Source organism: Pantherophis guttatus, chromosome 5, assembly GCF_059756535.1.
Source record: "Pantherophis guttatus breed Tessera chromosome 5, ASM5975653v1, whole genome shotgun sequence".
In the NCBI taxonomy this organism is placed as follows: Eukaryota; Metazoa; Chordata; class Lepidosauria; order Squamata; family Colubridae; genus Pantherophis; species Pantherophis guttatus.
In genome coordinates, this window is record NC_142067.1 from 21231666 (window position 1) to 21254997 (window position 23332).

A 23332-nucleotide genomic window follows, 5' to 3' on the forward strand; every position below is an offset into this window, starting at 1 on the left:
TCACAACTAAATGAACTTCCTCACTTGGGAGCTGTTAAAGTTGTGCTGTGCAACCAATGTGATTTTGTTTTTAGCAGCCTTAGAACTCAGGTTGTGCATTTCTAGTTTCAATCTTATTTGCTTAAAATGAAAATAGTTCCATTTAAATCCTTTTCCAAATTACTCTCACGGTTGCTAACCTAGTACAATAGAACCTCTGGACATGAACACTTCTGACCACGACCAAATCGGGTTGCGACTAAAGTTATGGAATGAATTACGGTCATGACCAGAGGTTCTACTGTATTTGCAAAATTGTCACCCAAATATAAATATATTTATTGAAAGCAAGAAGCTCAATGTTAAAAAAGGCATTAAATTCATGAATTCAATTCAAATTGAATTCTGTGTATTACTGGCTAAATTGCCACAATCACGTTGATACAGTATATCTGGAAATTGGGTGTATACACATTTTGTTTTTCAATCAATTTATTTTTCTACCCTAACAATTTTCTAATTTGTCTCAGGATAGTAGCTTTTCACTTTGTCTGTGAAAGTATTTCCTCTTACCTATCTTATTACCAGAATAGTTGTCAAACACCATCAGAATATAATTGCGCCAGCCATATAACTTCATGGTTTCTGAGGTAAATATAGATCATCTGTACAGGGCCAGACATTGGTTCCCTTGTACAATTTTTGAATGATAAATATTCTCTTTGGAACCACAAACCCTGTGCCTAATGAACTGGTTATGCTGTGACTAATTTCTTTTTTCTGTAAATTTGCTTTAGAATCCTCTAGGAAGCCTTCAGCTCTGTGTTACTACAGAATAAATGGCCCTTTTCTTTTGAAAATTCAGCAGTCTGTGGCTGACTTCTATTTAACTTATTTGAATATTTATTTGGCTGCGTCTTCAGATTTTATCCCTATCTTGCTAATAGTTTGCTTATACCATTTAGTATGAAGTTTGGGGTTTGGACTCTAATAGAATTTAAAATACAGATAGAATACAAATAGAATAGAATAGAGCTGGAAGGAACCATGGAGGTCTTCTAGTCTGCCTCCTACTCAGGCAGGAGAACCTATACAATTTCAGATAAGTGACTGTCTAGTAGTATTTTCTTAAAAACTTTCAGTGATGGAGTGCCCACAATTTCTAAAGGCAAGCTGTTCCATTGTTAATTGTCCTCACTGTTAGGAAGTTTTTCCTTAATTCCAGGTTGCTTCTCTGATTAGTTTCCAACCATTGTTTCTTGTCCTGCCCTCTGGTACTTTGGAGAATAATTTGACCCCCTCTTTTTTGTGGCAGCCCCTCAAATACTGGCATACTGCTTTCATGTCACCCCTAATTCTTCTTTTCTTTAGACTAGCCCAACCCAACCCAGATCCTGCAGCCATTCTTCATATGTTTTAGTCTCCAGCAGTGATGGATTAAGGCTCACTGGTGCCCTAAGCACTGACAAATCTTTGTGCCTCCCTCCTTTGTTTTTTACAAATCTTCACTGGTTTTTTTTTTTCTTTCAACTTCATGGTGCCCCCTTTGGGCCTGGTGCCCTAAGTACGTGCTTAGTCTGCTTAATGGTTAATACACCACTGTCTCCAGGCCTTTGATTGTCTTAGTTGGTCTTCTCTGAACTTTTTCCAAAGTCTCAACATCTTTTTTTGTAGTATGGTGACCAAAATTGATTGCAGTATTCCATGTATGGTCTTACTAGGATTTTATAAAGTGATACTAATACTTCATGTTCCTGGCTTGCTTCTCAGTGCATCATTTCTGCAGTAATTAAGTCACCTTTAAACTTTTTGAACTCCTAGCCAGTATGTCACTCCAGCTGCTGTTGCTGAAGCCGATCCTTTCATTTTATGACTGCAAGACATGGTGGTGACTGGGCAGATTCTGGCATAAGACAAAGCCATGGTACAATCTGATTCTCTTTTTGTTACCTGATGCCTCCAATTTTATAGAATCTTCACAATGTTGTTCAAATCTTACGAAGTATTTTACCATCCCCATATAGGGCCACAAAGTTTCTGGCTATTTTGTAGTATAGGTAATCTTATAATTAATTTCCAGCTGAAAAACATTTCTGCTGCTTTGTGTATATTAAAGAGCTTTCTAAATGTGAGTCTGCGAAATTAATACTGTATTAAAATTTGAGTGTATATGTTCTAGGATTCAAGGTCGGAATGCAGTAATGAAACCTTGGAGGAAAATTGTGAAATCAGTTATGAGGTAAGGTTTAACACTAAATCAATGTAAGTGTTAGCCTTCATTGGTTCATTGGAGTCTTCATTGATTGGGGGTGTTACTTGGAACCCTGACATTAAGAGTATTTAATACCTTAAATAAATGGTATTAGCTTCCTACTGTTACACTGCCTAGCACCAATAACATATTATCTATTACAATTTTGTTTCAAAGCTCAAGATGGATCATAGCTTTATGCTTTGTAAAATGGAATCGCCTTGGAACTTGTCTTGGATTTCTTCCTCTGTAGTGGTCCAGGAATGTTCATATGTTCAAGTGGCAATAGTCCTCCAATTAACTATATTCCAAAACCCTGTATTTCTCAATATTTAAAACGGCAGAGAAATTTGCTGCTCCCTAAATAATATGTGAATGTGAGTAGGGAATCTGTACAAAATAGTTTCCAGGACAAGTTGTTCCCAGTGCCTTCAGAAGCACTCCTTAGTGTTCTCTAGGGTTGTTTTGCAAATTGTGTTCTAATAATTTGCTTATTTTAGGGATTATTGAAGAGTGAACTAAAGACTCCTCTTTTGCCACCGTATATTTCTCCATCATTGCCTATCCTTGGAGAACACTTTCCAGTGAAAGTAACGCACATTGTGTCACCGAATGAGGTATCTTAATTAAAAATGTTGAACAAACACCATCATTAACAAGTCTGTTTTGTTCACCTCCGTTCACAAAAATTAAGTATTTTGTTTGTATTAGTGCTTTTAATTGAACTTCATAGAACAACTTACCTCATGTGAAGAAATAATTTTGTATTTTAAATTGAGAATTTTGTGTATCGATCTATATAATAGTAAAACTGTTATGCATCATAAGGCAACAATTTTTGAACCAATTTACCTCAAGTTACTTACAAAATATGTCCAAAATCCAGTACCCATTGGCCTCCCAAGGGAATGAAATTTGGGGAAGTTATGGCTGCTCAGTGGGGAAGCTGCCAGGAAATCAGAAGTTGCTTGTACTCCCACTGCTTTTTGCCTGCCCATGGTCATTGTTTCTCTGTTTAGGTAAGGAAATATCTCTGAAATGCAGTCATCTCTTCAAGGGAAAATGATTCAGAGAGTTTTTCCTCATCTACTTAATCCATTTAATGATGACATTTGAAAATTATTATTGGGAAATGACCAATAACAAACATTATCATAAAAACTATTAACATAAAAATTAAAATTCAATATATGGGATCTTTTAAGAGCCGTGGTGGCGCAGTGGTTAGAATGCAGTACTGCAGGCAACTTCTGCTGACTGCCAGCTGCCGGCAGTTTGAGTTTCATCGACTCAAGGTTGACTCAATCTTCCATCCTTTGGAAGTCAGTAAAATGAGGACCCAGATTGTTGGGAGCAATATGTGACTCTGTAAAACCCCTTAGGGTTGTAAAGCACTGTGAAACGGTATATAAGTCTAAGTGCTATTGCTATTGCTTTTATATAAAACAGTACACAATACAATAACTACAGCTCTAAATTTCACCAACAGCAGAAAGGAAGGCAGAAGATTTTTTTTTCCTCTGAGTTTCTATGGCAATTCCACACAAATGATGTATCTGGTGGAATAACAAGCAGTATCTTCCCTACTCTTTTGGTACATTGCTTCTAATTTATACTAGATACTCGCAGTCTATAGATCTTGCTTATTGAGTTCCATTTGGGACCTTTCAAAATCATCTAGGATTAAAGAAGTCACAGGACTTAATATTTCACCTGAATATTCTAACTGCTTCTTCCTCCACTCCAGAAAACTTTACTCTAGAGCAGGGATGTCAAACTCAAGTCGTCACCACGGCATCAGATGACATATCGGGACTTTTTTCTCCTTTGCTAAACCGGGCATGGGTGTGGCTAGCATGTGACACATCCGGCCCGCAGGCCAGGAGTTTGACAGCCCTGATCTAGAGGAAGAATGCTAGAGCACAAATAAGGAATGTAAAACTGCTCAGCTCTAGAAGTGAAAAAGGTGCTCCTAAGGGGACCTAGGTGTGCTCAATGCACCTACCAGAGAACCTTAAAAAATGTAAGTTGTCACCACCTTGTTAGCTCAAACATATTTTAGTTCAAGCATGTAGAGCAGCAATACACCTGCAACCATGTCCCCTCTTTTCCACATCAGGTCCTAATAGTTGCACATCACAAGGAGAAATGAAATGTGAGTGAGAGAGAGAAGCTTATTCTTTGTAGAGAATCTCCCAAGAGATTAAATTTCTCTTGCTCAAATTCACTAGTCTAACATTTCTCTCTTCTCTTCTCCCCTCTCTCCCTATTTTTAAAAAGTCAGTGTTTCACCCAACTAAGAGTGGCAGATGTAAATAACTATATGCATATTTACATATAGCAGCCAGTGATGTGTTATTAACTTTCTGCTAATTCAGTAGCAGTTGGAGTGCAGCATAATAGGTTCACAGCCTTATAAAAATTTAGGATGCAGATAAGAAAATGTTAACAGACACCTGTACATTCCTCAATGGTCTGGAAAATGAGCAGCCAGAGAAGCGGTATTAGAAAGAAACAACATATCGCCACTGTCAACAAGTGAAAAAATAAACTGATTTCTAAACTAAAAGTAATGCAGTAATGGAAATTGTAGTAACCTGATTTCTTCCCTGCTAAATAACTTGATAAGGAAAAATGAGCATTTTGCTCTTAATGAAGTTGATTGCTAGGAATTTAATTCATAAATACATAACCCAAATCATGGGTGTGATTGATTTGGTTTTCAAAATAGAACCTTCCAGAGAAGAAAGGCCATTCCCGTCAGAAATTCCTTTTTCACCAGCATATGATTTTGTTTTTAAAAAAATATAAACTGTGTTGACATTGTACTAGATTTTAGTATTTACTTTTTGGCTTATTTGTCAGACTGCTCCCCTTTCTTTGGTTAAACTCAGGAAGGTTACCTCTCAATATATTATTATATCTTTTTTTTTTCATTTTAATAGTTGGTTTTTTTTTTTACTTGAGAAGTGAATGACTTAAAAATATGGAACAATTCACGAATTTGCGTGTCATCCTTGCGCAGGGGCCATACTAATCTTCTCTGTATCGTTCCAATTTTAGTATATGTGCTGCCGAAGCGAGCACAATATATTATTATATCTAACGCCCTTTGCTTTTACATGAACAAACATATTTCTAATCTTACAGTCTTTTGATAAAGATGCTTTCCTCTACCCCAGGTGTATCTTTCCATTGTTCACTCAAACAGTACCAGCCAACAGAGAGATATGGAGGACAGCTTGGATTCTGACACTCTAGACAAAGCCTTGGCTCAGTATAATCAGAACATAGAGAGTCTTCCACATCTAACTGATGTTCGAAAAGGTGTAGTATTTAGAACCTAAGAAAATTAATATGTAATAGCCTGCTTTGAATATTTTCAGTTGTATTCAAGGTGGCTAACTCCTGTTTGCTTAGAAGCCTGAGAATCATGTGTCCTAGTTTGCATGAGCTTCTTTCCAAGGAACCTCTTCCACATTTAAAAATAGAAGGAGAACCTTGCTGAATTGGGCCATAAACCCACCTTGTCCACATGGAGGCATGCCAAATGGAGAAACTCACATTAGGGAAACTCACAACCTCCTCTACTGTCACTTCCCAGCAAATCAGTACTTAAGGCTTGGTGCCTGGGATTCAGGAGCCATCTAATGCAAATAGCCGTTGATACCACGATTCTTCATGAAATTGTCTGGTTACCAGCCAAATTGACTGATATTATCACTAAGAGTAAGTTGCATCCATAGCTAAGAGGGCCTTTGGAAAGGTTGTTTGTGTGTGTCACTTGTACCCATTCCTGGACTTTTCTCACTTGTCACTTGTGCTTTAGTCATTTCTTGTTTGGACTACGAGTAGATCTTGATTTACAACCATTCATTCAGTGACCATTTGAAGTTACAGTGGTGCTGAAAATATGGATTTATGGCCTGTGCTCAAAGTTATGGCCATTGCTGTGCCCCTGCAGTCATGTGATTAAAATTCAAGGACTTGGCAGCTTGCTCACACTTACACTACAAGGGCACGCCAATTCCCCCTTTCTGCCTATCTCTTGTCCACTGTTGGCCACCTTGCACCCTGCCTTGTGGGATGGCAAACACTTCCAGAACTGCATGGCTCTGGAGTTGCATTCCATGCCCTGAGAAGATTTAGCCACTCCAGGAAGCACCTGCAAGCATTAGTTCTCCCAGCTGCCTTCTCTCCCGACCTTTTGCCTTTTGTACCTAGCCACCGTAGCAAAGCAGCACCTCACTGCCTTTATTGTCTCCTTTTTGGACCAATGATGCGGCCCTGGGCATTTCAGTATCTCTTGACTCTTCAACAGCTCAGTGCTAAAGCCCAGCAAGCTCCAGTAAGCATTCATTCACCCTTCTGTCTTCTCTCCCAGTTCTCTGCATCAATTTTTTGCTCGGAGAGTATGCGTAGTAAACATTTGCTGGAGAAGCTGAGTCCAGGAAGGCTTCATATTTGTTTTCCTTACATTCATTTTGCTTTAAAATAGTAATAATTGATCAATTGCTGAATCAACAAACCTGGACCTCAGTTGAATACAGGTAGTCCTCGACTTAACAACAGTTCTTTACTGGCTGTTCCAAGTTGCAACAGCACTGAAAAAAAGTGACTTATGACTGTTTTTTTCACACTTATGACCATTCAGCATCCTCATGGTTACATGATCAAAATTCAGATGCTTGGCAAGTGATTCATTATTTTTTTAAAATTTGATTTATATGCCGCCCTTCTCCGGAGGGCGACTTCTCAGGGCGGCTTACAATATTTACGATGGTCACAGTAGTCCCAGAGTCCTGTGAATCAGGTTTTGCGACCTTCTGACAAGCAAAGTCAGAATGGGGAATCCAGATTCATTTAACAACCATGATACTAACTTTACAAATGCAACGATTCACTTAACAACTGTGGCAAGAAAAATCGTAAAATGGAACAAACATACTTAACAATTAGCAACACACATTTTGGGCTCCATTATGGTTGTAACACGAGGACTACCTGTAATTTTGTGCTATCGAGTTACCTGTCATTTCATCTTTCTCCTGCTCTCATCAGGAGAACCAGTACAAAGACATTCCAGCTAACTGAATGGCATGCTTTCTTTGTAGACATGCCCTGCCTCGCAGAATATAGTGACGGTCTGTTGTATCGAGCAAAACTCATTTCTATTCTTGAGTTCAATCCTGTTTCAGTTCTTGTGGAATTTGTTGACTATGGGTCGACTAAAACATTGCCTATAAGCAGGTAAAGATGTTCTTTTTTCAAATCACTTTATCAAGATTGATAATTCAATAACTAGAAATACTGTGCTACAATACTGTTTTAGATTTAACTAAGATGATCATAAATTATCAGCTTGTATAGTTTGACTTGCAAACTGTGTTCCAGGTTGCGTCAGATTCCGTGTAAGTTCATGCAATATCCCACTCAAGCATTCAGAGTGTTACTGGCCGGATTTAAACCTGCTTTACATGATTCCACAACAGAGAGAATTCCTTATTGTCCAGAATGGAGCCTGGATGCATTGTGGGCTGCAATGAACTGCTTTGAAAGCAAAAATCTCAGTGCCTCTTCAGTGGTAAGCCTTTTTTTTTTTTTATCCTTCTCAATTTATCTCACTTTCATTTGGGAACTGTATATTCCTTCTATATGTAAATCTCTCCATTGAAGCTGCTTGGAAGAAATAAAACCAAGGAAGAAATTAAAAGCCAGGAGCACAGTCAAACTCCTTGATAAGTAGGATTTGTACTCAAAGCTGCAAATGTTTCTTTTTCATCTTTGTGAAAGGTGGCATAAGTCTTTTGAATTTATAGTATGGTAGTATGGTCAGAATCCATTATTTTCTAATTGTTTGCTGTTTCCTATGTCTGCATTGTGGTGAAGCACAAAAGGGCTTGAACTGCCATTACAATCTTCCAGACTTGGTACCTAGATAGTTTATTGCTCTGCCATTAGGGAAAAAAACAATTCTCCCCAAATTCTTCAAGAAGATATGTGCAAAAGCGTGTAGCTGCTGAAAAGATTTAGATGATGGGGAAAAAATGGGATTTCTTGCCTATATTGTACTTCTATTGGAAATATTGATATTGCTTCTGAAACCATTTGTTGTCTTTTTTGAAAAACCTGGCTTCCAAGACACATTCCCCAGAGCATATTGTATTTTTGTATGAAGAAGGACGTCTATTTCATATGAAGCTTGTGGAAATGGGATTTGCAGAACTGACACAATGATAGGTAAGCAAGCAGTAGTTATTATGTCTTTACCAGCATTAAGAAAAACTTATTGATCTTGCTGAAAATTTGCAAAAAATTAGAACTTGTAAACTTTATCAATGGTCCCACTAATTTTGATTAGTGATTTTTTAAAAACTGGAATTCTTGTAGAAAATGTTTTTAAACTGTAAGTCTTAATATTTCTAGGAATAAATAAAAAAATTGCAACTTTTATTTTTTTTAAATCAGCCATACAGAGATGAATTTAAACTGAAGGTGCTAAGACCTTTAGCCGAATTTATTTATTTATTTATTTATTTTTCATATTTGTATACCGCCCTACTCCCGAAGGACTCAGGGCGGTGAACAGCCATAATAAATACAAATACATATAGAAGTTAAAAACTATTAAAAACAGATTAAGTAATTTGGCTCAAAGATTAAACATCCAAATTTATCTAAAAGAGGTCTAAAACCCGATTTAAAAGCCTATTTAAAAAGGGAGAGTTAGGCCAGACCAGCTTGTTGGAATAGAAACGTTTTCAGGGCACGGCGGAAAATGCGTAAGTCTTGGATGTTTCGTAACTCCGGGGGAAGCCCGTTCCAGATGGTAGGTGCCTCCACAGAAAAGGCTCTCCCCCTGGGGGCCGTCAGTTGACATTGTTTGGCCGACGGCACCCTGAGGAGACCCTCTCTATGGGAGCGAACTGGTCGGTGAGAGGTTATTGGTGGCAGGAGGCGGTCTCGTAAGTACCCTGGTCCTGAGCCATGGAGCGCTCTAAAGATAGTAACCAAAACCTTGAAGCGCACCCGGAAGACCACCGGGAGCCAGTGCAGCTCGCGCAGGAGGGGGGTTACATGAGAGCGCCACATTGCTCCTATCACCACCCGCGCGGCCGCATTCTGGACCAGTTGGAGCCTCTGGGTGCTTCTCAAGGGGAGCCCCATGTAGAGAGCATTACAGTAATCCAGGCGTGAGGTGACGAGGGCGTGAGTGACCGTGCGTAACGAGTCCCGATCCAGAAAGGGACGCAACTGGCGAATCAGGCGAACCTGATAAAAAGTCCTCCTGGTCACAGCCGTCATATGCTCTTCTAAAGACAGCCGCGAGTCCAGGAGGATGCCCAAGTTGCGAACCCCATCTGTGGGGGCCAACGACTCGCCCCCAATAGTCAGAGATGGCGCCAACTGACTATATCGGGACGACGGAAACCACAGCCACTCGGTCTTGGATGGGTTGAGTCTGAGTTTGTTCCTCCCCATCCAGATCCGTACGGCCTCCAGGCACCGGGACATCACCTCGAGGGCATCATTGGGGTGGTCTGGGGTGGAGATGTACAGCTGGGTGTCATCAGCGTACTGATGGTACTTCACCCCAAAACCACGGATGATCTCACCCAGCGGCTTCACATAAATGTTGAATAGAAGGGGCAAGAGGACCGATCCTTGTGGCACCCCACATATAAGGGGCCTCGGGGTCGACCTCTGCCCCCGTCAACCCAGACTGCGACCGGTCAGAGAGAAAGGAGGAGAACCACTGTAGAACAGTGCCCCCCACCCCCAACCCTTCCAACCGGTGCAGCATGATATCATGATCGATGGTATCAAAAGCTGCTGAGAGGTCTAGTAGGACCAGGACAGAGGAGCAACCCCTGTCCCGAGCCCTCCAGAGATCATCAACCAATGCGACCAATGCTGTCTCTGTGCTGTACCCGGGCCTGAAGCCCGACTGGAACGGATCTAGATAATTCGATTCATCCAGGTACTGAGGCAGTTGTCGTGCAACCACACTCTCAACAACCTTTGCAACAAAGCGAAGGTTGGAGACAGGACGATAATTTGCTAACACAGCTGGGTCCAGGGAGGGCTTCTTGAGGAGGGGCCTCACCACCGCCTCTTTCAAGACGGTGGGAAAGACACCCTCATTCAAAGAAGCATTTATAATCTCCTGGAGCCAGCCTCGCGTCACCTCCCGGGAGGCCAGTACCAACCAGGAGGGACACGGGTCCAATAAACATGTGGTTGAATTGAATTGAAGCCCCCAAGGTGGAAAATAAAGGCACCGGAAAAGAAAACTGAATTAAAAAACAGGAAAGTTCAGTAAAAGAACCAATGCTTTTATAGGTGTGTGTGAATAACTACATTATTCAGATGGTTCTTTTTTTACAATCATTAATGCAGTAAGATAAGGACTCAGTAGCAATACTGTGTAGAAGTTGATTGCTTGAAAGTTTGTAGGTATCTATTTTTACATTCCCAGGTATTGATACATGGAAATAATACTGGTTTTTTGTTTGTTTGTTTCAGATGTGGACTACCTTGATTTAAAAAAAATTGAACTGATTTTGTATTAAAATTGTTTTAAGAGTTATAGTTTTTTGTAAATTCTGGGAATTCTACACAGAAGTGTGAGTTTTTTGTTACATTGTTCAAGTACTAATACTTGTTTAAATAAATAGTTGGATTTGCATCAAAATGTCTTTACATTAGTTTATGTTTTATTTAATAAGTAGGGATAGGAAAAATATTTCAACTGCTTTGAGCGTGGAACTTCCTGACCCAAAAGCAAAAAACTGTTGCTTCAAATGCTGGGTAAGAATTCTGGGAATTAAAGTCTACAGATCTTAAAGTTGCCAAGTTTGAAGACTACCAATGTCCAACCACAGAATGATTGTCAACCATCCCTCTTAGCCATCTAGCAAAGAAAGACTCCTCGTCATTTGTTTTGCCAAGTGTATACTTTACTGAAGCTTAAATGGTTAAAGTAGCATAAACTGAATCTGAGGTTTTCCCACGTAAACAACACAAAGGAAAGTCTCTCCCCCCCACCCCCCAAAAAAATCTCCTGGTTATCTGCAAATGTTCAGTCAGGTGCTTGTATATTGTCCAGGAAACGGGTGCTTGGTTCCCAGCTCTGCATATCATTACTTGATCTCCATCGCTAATGGCAGGCTGTCAGCTCATGAAGCTTGGATAGGTGAGATGCAGCCATGACAATGGTTTTGTAGATGTCAGTAAAACCATCTTCCATAAATCATTTCTCTACTATCACTGTTACAAGATTTTTTTTTTAATTATTACTATTAGCAAGTTTGATCTATATTTTTATGCAGTCTTTTGTTACTGTTCCAGTAGTTTCCAATTATGTCCTTAATGCAGATCAGCTCCACTATATCATCCCTTAGAAGCTGTTAGACTAGACTACCAAATACAGTTGGCAATATATCATCAGCAAATAATTTGACACCCCTGTCCCTATAGTAAGCTTCCAAAATTTTGGCCAATAGTTAAAAATTTTTCAACTATTCCAGGTTGTTCTGTTTTTTTAAGTTTAAGATTGATGAAACTTATATTTTTTTCTTAAATCTTTTCATTCCAATTAGAATATTTGCTTCTTTCTTTTAAAAACTGTATTGGGATGATGTGATCTAATAACATGGCTTGGAATTTAGAGTTCTTTACACTTGGTTGCAGATTTTTTTCTTCCAGTGATTCACACCAATATTTTGCTGATTAATACAAGCTGAAAATGTGCACATTGTGCTTATTTTGAGTAACTTTCCTATCAGAAATGTGGAGATGTTAATTTTACCAAAACATTTGACAGTGTTGTCCATTATGTTCTGATTAGGAGGTTAATTAGTTATTGGCTAGATGGCAGGTCTATTAGGAAATTGGCTTGAAACTAATCTCAAAGAAAGATCATAAAGCTTCCTTAACAAATTAGTGTGAAATATCAAATGGAATGCCACAAATTTGGTTCAAGACCTGTACTCCAAAATTTTAAAGTGGAATGAATGCTTATCAGATTCATAGGTTACACAACTGGGTGAGTAGCTATTACAAGAGAAATGGTTTGAAAATAAAAGTGAAATTTAATAGTCAAATGAAATAATTTAGAAAAAAATTGTTCTTTAGTCTCTAAAAAAGAGAAGTGGGTTTTGTTCCCAATGTAGTGCACAGCACTGCTAATATATAAGCATTAGACATACGAGTTTTAAAAATAATTTATTAAGACATTTATTGCATGTGTACAAACAGCTTTTAGATTTTTATGCAAACAAGACAACATCTAGAAAATGAAACAAAGAAATGTTGATAAATATTAAGATACAGCAAAACATAAACATTCAGGGATGAGTGTCCATGACAACATCACCATTCTTATTTTTAACTCTTAGTCTACCAGAGGCATATTGAGTCTCTTGATGTCCATCAGCATAAACAGTTTTGATTGTGCCATCAGGATACTCACGTCTTTTGAAATCAGCAGTATGCACTTCTTGCTGACCATTGCTGAACTCTATAATCTTACTTCCATCTCTGAATTAAAATACAAAAAAATACCAATACTTGGTCTTATTAAATTCTGCGGAAAAGAAAAATTAGGAACTGGGAAAAAGAATATGATTTTAGCCCAGTTACTGTTTGAGTTCAATTGCTATGCAAGGTAATTTTTCTTAAAATGTCCATACCTCAAATACTATTTTATGTCTCTGGTATTGATAATCTTCCTGCTATATATTTTGCTTTTCCCTTTTCTCATTTTGCCACATTATGTCTATTATGCTCAGTTGTAATGACTAGAAATCAGCCTAATTTTTTCAACTGTTTACATCTCAACTGCCATCAGTCCAAGAAAGTAGTTAATAATACTGGAGTTGTCAAAAATATTTGGGAGGATAAATTTAGAATAAGTAGTAATTCTGTCCCATAACTCTTCCTCACCCTTTTTACTCTTCAATATGGACTCAAAATAAATGGTCATCTAAAAGACTACCAGTAGAATTTGATTGATTTTTCTTCCCATCCAGCACTTACCTTGGGTTGCTCCCAAAACCAGACTTAGTGATACACCCACCCACCCCATATGCTTGTAATTGAATTTAGATCAAACTTTCTCTAAAATTATATTTTATCAGGGTAAAAGCCTTACTGTTGCATGTGGATAATAGTGCCATCAGGAAAAATGTTTACTTCTCGCCCATCTGTGAATACATTCTTAATGGTTTGATCAGGGAATATAATTTCTTTTTTTCCATCTGGAAAATGCTTTTCTGCAATAATATATTCATACATCAGATTTGTCTTACATTGTATGTACAAAAGAAATGGCATCTGTGATAACTGCGTGCAAGCACTCCCTCAGCTTACCTATCTGGCCATTTGAGAAATGGAGAACCTCTAAACCTGTAGGATAGGTGGTATGTGTAGTTTTTGCATCGGCATAATAGTATATCTGTTGAGAAAAGTTTTAAAGTTAATGTTAATGCTAGTGCATAGTTCTGATTATGTAAGACTGCCATATGATAGATACATACAACTCTCTGGTCATCCAGGATTTGTTTTACATCCCCATTAAAAAAGGTTACAGTTGTAGTCTTTCCATCGCAGCTTACTTCTTTCCTTGTGCCATTCGGGAAAATAATAAGATGGCAACCATTTTTTAACACTTTTTCAACCTAAAAGGAAGCAAGTAAAACTAATAATTCTAATCTGGAAAAGTTTAAATGAAGCGCCATATAGCTTTACTTTTATAAAGTCACACAATATTCAAACTACTGAACAAAGAACTGGAAAAAGAAACATCTCTCTCCCATGAAGAAATTAATCTGATTAGGATCCAGTTTCTTCCCTAATTCAAAAAAAATTACGGATAAGATTTGCAACATAAAGTATCCTGACCGCTCCAGTCTGGGTTCATCCTAGGCCATGAGTCAAAAAGAAGCACTGGTTGGTCTTGTGGATGATCTACAGTAAAAGTTGGATGAGTGTGGTGTTTGCACCTTTATCTTGCTAGATCTCTTGGCAGTACTCAAAGCAATTCTGGCGCACTTTTGGACCATCTATGAGGACTACAAATCAAGGATACTGTTTTACAATGGTTCTCCTTCTTCCTGAGTGGGCAATTCCAGTGGATATTAATGGAGGAAATGTTGGACTATGGATATATCGGTGTCAAGATCGCCAAGCTCTCTTTTCTTCAATGACATGAATTTGTTGAGAGATCTTGTCCATAGATTTAGGGTTGAGATATCAGTTTGCTTATGATAACCAGCTATATATCTCCAAACTGGAGATGTAGTGCAAATTTTGAACCAAATCCTGAAGAACTGCAATAGGAAAGAGTGAAGGAGGTAATGAAGTATAAGAAGCAAGATGAAGTTCCTGTTTGTATAGACTCCTCCTAGATGAGATGGTCTCCTCCCTAAAATATGCAATTTGGGAGTGCTTCTGTACTCATGACAGCTGCTAAAATAAGAAATGAGGGCTATGGCAAGAATAGCCTAAAGCTGGTTTGGCAATTGTGACCATTCTTGGAATAGGAAACACATAATTACACCCATATACGTCATCTCTTGAAATGGAAAATACTTATAAATCTTAGCATTTACTTGTTTATTGTAAGTATTTGGATGCTGCCTACTCCACAGGATCAAGAGGGGTTACAATCATAAAGTATACAAGTATGTTTTTGACTCAGTTTAATTGGTTCTCTTTATCTAGTTTTAGGGCTTGTGTGGAGAGCAGATCACACGTATGAGAATAGCTCCAAAGATTGGAAAAATGGCAATTTGCTTTATTCTGTTCAAGATAGCTCAAACGAAAATTCTATGTTGTGAAAATTTTCAAGACTCAGTAGAACATATAAACTAGTACACTTTGAACCAATATAAAAATCTGCTTTGTGTCCATTCTCAGTTTGAATGTCAAAAATTCAAGATAATGTAGCATACTTTTAGACTAGATCTGAAGGACCTACAAGATTAGCATTCTTTATAGGTCCAAATATGGAACAAGGAAATGTTCCCACTGTACTTCATTGCTCCTTAGCGGTGCATCCTGTTATAACGAATGAGAAAGGAACTTACTTTTCCATCAGGATGACTGGCTTCTCTCTCAACTTCTTCTTCGCTTTCTGAAGAATCCAAAGTTACTGCTGATAATGATTGGATAGTTCCATCAGTAGGAAAATTCTAAAATGGCAAAAGCAATAGTAACTTCCTAAAGAGGCAAACTAAATTGCTATGGATTTTGTACAGATTATACCTCATGATATTGAGAATGTTTTTAGATTGACAAGCAATACTGCATTTCATGCAACTATAGAAATTGACGTTCAAAAAAAATGTGTTTTCAAAGAGACCTCATTTTCCAAAGAAAACAGGGTTCCATATCATGAAAATCAAACGTCAGAATAAAAAATATTTAATTGAATTTCTTGCATCTGAGATGCTCAGAAGATAATTTCTGCCTATTCATATTCTAAGAATAAAAAACTAGGGTTTTCTAAGACATCTTTATACATCATGTAAGTATCAACCAATATTTCTCTTAACACTTTTTACAAATTTCATCATGGTTAAAAGATGCATATAATGGGCATAAAGATATATTTTGTTTAAACCATTAAACTATAACTGCCATAGTTGTAATAGTCATTTTATGGTCAATTTTAGGTATCAGATACTAGCATGCCCGCTTTCAACAAAAATGAACTTATTGCCATAAATGTTTTGGAGGAATCTTCAGATGTTATTACCTTTTTGTCCAAATCTGCTTCATATGCTTTTGCTGGTTCACATTTTGGTGACAAGCTTCCTATTTCAAATACAGATTCATTAATAAATAAGAATATAAACCTTGCAAAATCTTATCAATGATATTAATCCACTTACACAGAACAATAGTAAACACTGATAATGGATGTGGCTGAACATATTTAAAATCAAATTTTTTAAAAAAAGATTGTTTTAGCCTAGGAAAGAAAACCCCTTGCAGCTTCATATACTCATACAGACAAACATAAATCCATCCTAACACATTCAAAATTCTCAAGGGATAATAAACTGCCACTTCTGGCTACTAGATCCAATTTTTAATCAAACAGTTTACCTTCTGATGGCACATCACTTTTGACATTTATTTTACTGCTCTTTTCTACTTGATTCATTGAAGACCCACTGTGAGACTTTGGCAATGCTGGTGGCAAATGCTAGAAAGACAAAAAAAAGGGGGGGGTGGAAAATTTCTTCTTCAAATGTCTACTACTTCAAAAGTTAAGATTTCTCAAGAAACAATTTACATTTTTTTTAAATTTAAATTTTTAAAATTATTTTAAAAAGCTGCAATTTTTATACTTCAGTTCTCCTCTTCCTGCATACTTCTCCAAGATCAAGGTGATCACCAAAATTGCTAAAATTTCTAGCTGTTTACACAGAACACTGAAAGGCAATTTATATTGTACTATAACAAAAAACATTGGATTTTAAAAAAATCTCCGAATACCTGGCAATGCGTCGCAATACAGATCACTAGTGGCTGAACAAACATCCTGGAAACAAAGCCATATTTTTAAAGACTTGTGGTACCTTTATAGGATGAGAGCCTGCAAATCTCTAGGAAAATGCTATTCCAGAGGATGGGTAATGTACAAGAGATGACACACTACTGGAGTCCCTTTGGTGGCATTATTTAATCAATTCATGGGATCCAGAACATCTCTACTCTGCTTATCTTACTGGACAGACAGAAATTACTGAGGCAATCCCTCGGATATCCTAACTGTCAGGCCTGGAAGCCATCTTTTGCATTGGGCCTTCAAACTTGCCACATTTACTACTGTGGGAAATTGGGAGAGGGGATTGTATGGAGCATGGGTGATATATAGTCATAACAGTCCTTTCTCAGAGTCAAGGTTATTTTGCCCTGCACCTGGAAGGCTGAAACTGGGAGGCATCTCTAGTTGGGACAGTGCTTTGATCGGGTCATGTGATGGACTTTTGGGTGTTGGGCACAGACTTGAACTTTTACTTGGGTGGGGAAAACCTAGAAACTTTCAGATTTGGGTATTCCCAGATGTGCCAATATGACATCTCTAATAAAACGTAACTTTGAGAAAACTCAAGCTTTGGAGTTTTCTTTCATTAGGGGTGTTACTTGGAACCCTGACATCAGTGGTGAAATCTAAATTTTTTTACTACTGGTTCTGTGGGCGTGGCTTAGGTGTGATGTGGCAGGGGAAGGATACTGCAAAATCTCCATTCCCACCCCACTCCAGGGGAAGAATACTGCAAAATCTCCATTCCCACCCCGTTCCAGGGGAAGGATACTGCAAAATCGCCATTCCCACCCCAGTCTGGGGCCAGCCTGAGGTGGTATTTGCCACAAAATTTCCGCTGCCGGTTCTCCGAACTGCTCAAAATTTCTGCTACCGGTTCTCCAGAACCTGTCAGAACCTGCTGGATTTCACCCCTGCCTGACATTAACCCAAATCTGCATTAAACAATTCACCAGTTCCCCGAATACTGGGGTGCTGTCTGGGGTCCTGAGCCCTGAACACCGACCTGAACCTGGGCAGTGTGAAGACTCAGGGAAGATGGGGGGGAGGGGGGGAAGACACTAACGCTATCAAAATACAGTAGTACCTCAAGACTCTTTGTTAATTGGTTCTGGGAGGTGTGATGAGTACCAAAAACAATGAGTACCAAACACATTTTTCCCATAAGGAATAACGCTGTGAATCACAAGGCAACCAATACCTACAAATTTTAGCTTGTGCATTGAGTACCAAACAAACAATGCTGGGACAAAATTTTCATATCAAAATGAGTACCAAATTGCTGAGTTTCAAAGCAGTTGAGTACCAAGGTACCACTGTACTTTACCGAGGGTTGCTTGAATAGTGAAACATACCCAAATGCAATAAAGTTTTCAGAACAAAGAGCAACACAGATGCTTTTAAAGAAACAGCTGTCTGGAAAAACCATGTGTTGAAATGTAAAATACATGTCACCCATTTAGGTAAGCGTTTATTCTCAATTTCACCTGTTCCTATGAAGGAAAGCTGTATGTGTATCAATGGACCTATCTCTTCAAACTCAGAGTTGGGAATACGCTGAAGCCATGTTTTTTTAGAAAATGGAAAATATAGTGCCAAGTAGAATATTGTATTTTCTATAATTTGATACATGCAGTGGAACTCCAAATAAATTCTCTCAGGTCTGGAAAACGTTGCATGCCATGGGAGCTGCTTTTGAAGCAGTGCAAAATCTTTGTATCTCTAGTTTTCTGAAAACATTTTTTTTTCCCAAAAAGAAGAAACTCACTGTAGGTTCATGCTTGTCTGAGTAACCAGAATTACTATTTTTCTTTTTCTTTGTGGGGGCTTCTTTTCTCTTCCAGGCCTCCAAACGGAATCTTTCCATAATTTTGATTTCTTCTCTCAGCTGTGTATTCTCCTTCGTTAAGGCTTCAATCTGATCCCTCAGACGAGTGTGAGTTGCTGACCATTTTGTTTCTCTCTTTTTTACATCTTCCTGCAACGTTGCTATGTGTTGCTTCAAAGACTTAAGAAAAAAGACAGATGAATATCTTTCCGCAGCAGAAAATCAAAACGATATTAGAATTACATTTATTTACTTCAGATACGATTAATGTACGTTTCCCCAACACTCATTTTTATAGTTTTGTGCTCGCTTTTCATTAACCTGTGTTCCTCACTTTTAACACATAATTGGATTTCCCCCCTCCAGATTGTGAGAATGAAGAGATAAAATTGCAAAAAGGATATATCAGGAGGCGCTCACAGCAAGGCCTATTGGACTAGAAGAGCACTCCAACTGGGGGATAAGCTGGAAAGTGTAATTGTGCAAGAGATACAATCACTTCTATAAGCAACAACTGAAGCAATCTTTAAAAAGTGGTAATTTTTATTTTGCTGTTTGATGCTAAACCACTGTCTTCCATCTCCCAAGGCAAGTGCTGGTGTAGAAACAATTTATAATGCTTCAGTTGCGGTCTCAGTGATAAGACAACCAGGGAGTGGCATTTGCCAACTTCCTGTTAGCCAGCTGCTGTGAGCAGAGCTCCTCTACTCCATCAGCAAGTACTGCCTGCCATGCTCATTTAATCTGTGTTGCAGAAGAGACTGGACACTGGTTTCTGCAGGGTATCTATCTGCATCATGTCTTCACAAAGTACTATTTATATGCCCTCCTTAATATTCATGGGCATGCCAGTTTTCTGATATTAAATGGGTTCAAGGATCTTTTTCAAGATCAATACAACTGTTTTGAAAAAAGGGCTAAAAATAAATTTACCAGAGATATGCTATTGATTCTCCCCTAAGTAATGCCTAGTGGGTTTTTACTTACTTTTGCAAACAAGGGGTTCAGTCTGGCCAAGCTTCCTACAAGTTTCTGGGCTTTTTGTTTCTTGCTGACAGACAGCAAACTACATACATACATACATACATACATACATACATACATACATACATACATATATACACACTGTATATTTTAATCCCTGTAAAAATCCTTTGTAGTGTTTACTGATCACCTATATATACAGGGATTAAAATAAGTTGAACATAATTGAAACAAAAGACCTATGTAATAATGTAAAAATTAATTCAATTTGTTAAATCTAGAGTCTACAGAAACACACTTCTTCATCTTTTCATTTTTAGACTAAAACATTTCAAAAAATGGTAACACATATCTGGAATCCATTATTTTAACATCCAAAATATGTTTATTGTTACTTTCGATCTACATAAAATGATTCTTTTTGCTGAACTGTACTGTTTTATTACTGAGGGTGGGACAAAACACCATTTCGCATGTGCCCTGGAATACCTCCATGAGGTATGGCTAACTCATTGCCAATGCTGCTGCTCCTTTCCGGCCCTCATTGTGAAGTGGGAGCTGGATGAAAGTCAGTGCCAATTTTCCCCTTTGGCCCAAGTGAAAGGAACACAAACTGATGTCCAAGCAGCTCTGCTGGCAACAGACCCAGGATGAAATGAGAGCTCTCTGGATAGGCCAGGCAAGCTGTCTATATTTTGACACTGCCTGTTTTTCAGAAAACTGGTAAACCAATCTGACTGGTTATTATTAATGCCCCTATACCAGCAACGCTTTCCCTAGGCAACTTGAAACATGCCATCCTTTTAGGTACACATCCATATGAACTAAGCCTCTCCCACCATGGTTTGATATAACTGCTGGCGGTTTTTTTCTGCCAGTTAGTGACACTGGCCAGGAGAAGAAATAAAGATGGGAGAATTGGCCAATTACTGTCCTTAAATTCTTCTGTAGTAACATTGTCAGAACTACTTGCAGCCCTCATTACTGAGGCAGATTAAAGGCCAGCTATCAGAACAGGACAAGTTATGCCACCTGCTTCTCTGTTGATTCAAGGACTGGAGAAATGCACAGTAGCATGGCTGTGACGAAGGTCCCACAACCATCCATGATTGTGATAATTATTGGATGCAGGGATTTTAGTTGTGATTAAAGTAGGATGTACTCTGTTTCCAAAGGCTAAGAAGTAACAGTTCAATATCACATAGCCGTGGTTTCATAGCCAAGCTTATTGAACTAGACAGTTTGGTCTAGAGGTTAAGGCACCAGGCTAGAAAGCAGGAGATTGTGAGTTCAAGTCCTGCCTTAGCCACGAAAGCCAGCAAGATGACTCTGGACCAGTCACTCTTTCAGCCCAACCCACATCACTGGGTTTTTGTTGTAGGGAAAATAAAAGGAGAAAGGTGTGTTAGAGGTATTTGTCGCCTTGAGTTATTCATAAAAAAAAAAAATAAAGGTAGGAAATAAATAAAATGTTTTCTCCTAAAATCTTCACAGTTGGAATAGAATATATAGAAGTATAACTGAATCTAACCCAAACCACATTGCCTATTCTTTTCATTAGCAAACTAGTTGTTTCACAGAAAAATGGTGAGAACAGAGAAATGAGGGAAATCTTTTCAACTCTTGATGCAGTGTTCTGGTCACCATGGTGTAAAAAAATGAATATCTTTGGTATTATGATCATATTTGCTCTTGTGAAAAAAATGTCAATTTCCCCCCAAACTTTATCTGATGCTTTAATTTCTGTTGTTAGGCTGAAGTACCCATTATTCACTTCCCTCAATTAGGTTGATCATTTATGTTGCATTCATACCTGAATTTCATCACGCTCTTTTTTATCTGGAATGGCTCTAGCTGCCTGTGCATACTTCTCAAAAACTTTGCGTTCTTTCTGCAATTTTCTTGTTTCTTCTTTTTTAAATTCTTCTATTCGAGCAAGCTCTTGTGTTTTATGGTGTTCAAAGTCAGATTTTTCTTTCCTGAAAATTTATAAAACAAAAATTACGAAATATTTATCACACAAAAATCAGATATCACAATGTAACTTGGAAACATTGGTCCATATTTTTTTTAAAAAAGGATGTGCACTGAAGTGGAACTCTTCAAAGATCTTTAGAAAATCCTTTTCATTAATTTATAATAATGGAACATTGTCTCACCTGAATGTTCATTTTATGATCGTTGCGACGACATTCTTTACTCTTGGGACATCTTCACTTCGATTGGATTTCACTGAGTGCTCATCAAACTTTTTCTCCCTCTGCAGCCTAGTTCCGCCTCCTCCCTCTGCGCATGATCAGTTCTTTTCAGGATGTCACTTCTTGACTTCTTTACATGCTTTTTGCGGAATATCAACTGCAGAAGGAGTAATGAAAAAACACCCCCCACGACCACCATACCAATACCCTAAGGGTGGGTCAGAATGTCGTCGCAACGATCATAAAATGAACATTCAGGTGAGACAATGTTCCATTTTCATGCATCGTTGCTCCGACATTCTTTACTCTTGGGATATACCCAAGCTTTGCCTATTAGGGTGGGTTTCTAAATCTTTTTCCTGTTGTCGTGGGGAATTTATTGATTGTAATACTCTTCTCCCAAATGCTGCATCAGCAGACGCAAAGGAGTCTATTTTTATATATAGAAGACCATGTAGCTGCCTTACATATTTCTTCTATTGATGCCTGGGTGGCCCATGCAGCTGATGTCGCTACACTACGTGTTGAATGAGGTAACACTCTACTAGGTACCTTTACCTCTTGTGAAGCATATGCTGCTGATATACATACCTTAATCCATCTTCGTACTGTATTGGAAGATACTGTTTTATCCCATCGAGGAAGGTAAAAAGGATACAAATAATGCTTCCGTTTTACGGAATGTTGCAGTTCTTTTTATATATCTTATTAAAGACCTACGTACATCTAGAGTATGCCACATTTTTTCCAATGTATGTTTTGGATCTGGGCAGAAATTTGGTAGAACTATTTCTTGAGCTCTATGAAAATAAGAATTTATGTTCGGTATGAATGTTGTATCTAATCTTAGTACTACTCTATCTGTGTCAAATGTGCATAAATCGTGCCGACATTATTGCTATTAAGAATGCTAATTTATTGCATTAATAATTTATTAATTAATTAATTTATTGTTAGCCATCTTATACTTATTGAAACTACTGGCTCAAATGTAGACTTTGTAAGAGCCTGTAATTCTAAATTGATATCCCATGAAGGATATCTGTGAATCTTAGGTGTCCTTAAATTCATTGCACCCCTTAGGAATGATTTTAATTCCCTTGTCTTGACTAAGAGATTTTTTTTTTATTGCGTCCTTCTAAAACAGTAGCTAGTGCTGCTATTTGTCTTCTCAACGTAGAAGGTGCAAGACCTCTCTCTAAACCAGCCTGAATAAACAACAATACTTCAATTTCATTAGCCAATGTAGGATCAACATGATGTTCTATACCCCACTTTACAAACGTATTCCAAATAGCGTTATAAATACGTGTTATTGATGGTCTCCTAGCTACTTAAATGGTAGAAATTACTTCCTTAGGAAGATTCTCTTTTGCTAATTTGATCCTTTCAATCTCCAAACTGTCAATTTTAACCAATTTGGCTTTGGATGTTGAACCTTTTCTTGAATGAGAATCACCTTTGCTTGTGGTATTCTCCACGGATTTTGTATTGATAGTTGTAGAAGTTCTGCCACCATGGCCAGTATGGTG

At 38.1% G+C, this 23332-nt stretch overlaps 2 protein-coding genes and 1 non-coding gene across 7 annotated transcripts in view; 1 reads left to right on the top strand and 2 right to left on the bottom strand.

The window, feature by feature from the left end:
- RNF17 (ring finger protein 17) overlaps positions 1-10925 on the top strand; it is a 54319-nt gene extending 43394 nt beyond the window's left edge. For all 3 annotated transcript variants that reach the window (XM_034409804.3, XM_060686226.2, XM_060686228.2), the window contains 7 exons: positions 2159-2218; positions 2731-2847; positions 5413-5557; positions 7345-7480; positions 7625-7814; positions 8372-8470; positions 10757-10925. In XM_034409804.3, the coding sequence (XP_034265695.2) occupies positions 2159-2218; positions 2731-2847; positions 5413-5557; positions 7345-7480; positions 7625-7814; positions 8372-8467 (744 nt within the window). In that variant the 3' untranslated portion in view covers positions 8468-8470; positions 10757-10925. The remainder of the gene's footprint in view (positions 1-2158; positions 2219-2730; positions 2848-5412; positions 5558-7344; positions 7481-7624; positions 7815-8371; positions 8471-10756) is intronic.
- LOC117664484 (U6 spliceosomal RNA) lies at positions 5211-5317 on the bottom strand. The gene has a single exon (XR_004591076.1). It is a non-coding gene; the product is annotated as a U6 spliceosomal RNA (small nuclear RNA).
- Positions 10926-12441: 1516 nt separating the features above from the next.
- The window catches only part of CPAP (centrosome assembly and centriole elongation protein), a 32338-nt gene continuing 21447 nt past the window's right edge, over positions 12442-23332 (bottom strand). For 2 of the 3 annotated variants that reach the window (XM_034409824.3, XM_060686230.2), the window contains 9 exons: positions 21416-21581; positions 18559-18798; positions 16346-16445; positions 15993-16051; positions 15322-15426; positions 13771-13911; positions 13604-13688; positions 13386-13506; positions 12442-12772 (listed from right to left, as the gene is read on the bottom strand). In XM_034409824.3, coding sequence (XP_034265715.2) covers positions 12580-12772; positions 13386-13506; positions 13604-13688; positions 13771-13911; positions 15322-15426; positions 15993-16051; positions 16346-16445; positions 18559-18798; positions 21416-21581 — 1210 coding nt within the window. In that variant the 3' untranslated portion in view covers positions 12442-12579. The remainder of the gene's footprint in view (positions 12773-13385; positions 13507-13603; positions 13689-13770; positions 13912-15321; positions 15427-15992; positions 16052-16345; positions 16446-18558; positions 18799-21415; positions 21582-23332) is intronic. The other variant, XM_060686229.2, reaches the window with a different exon arrangement.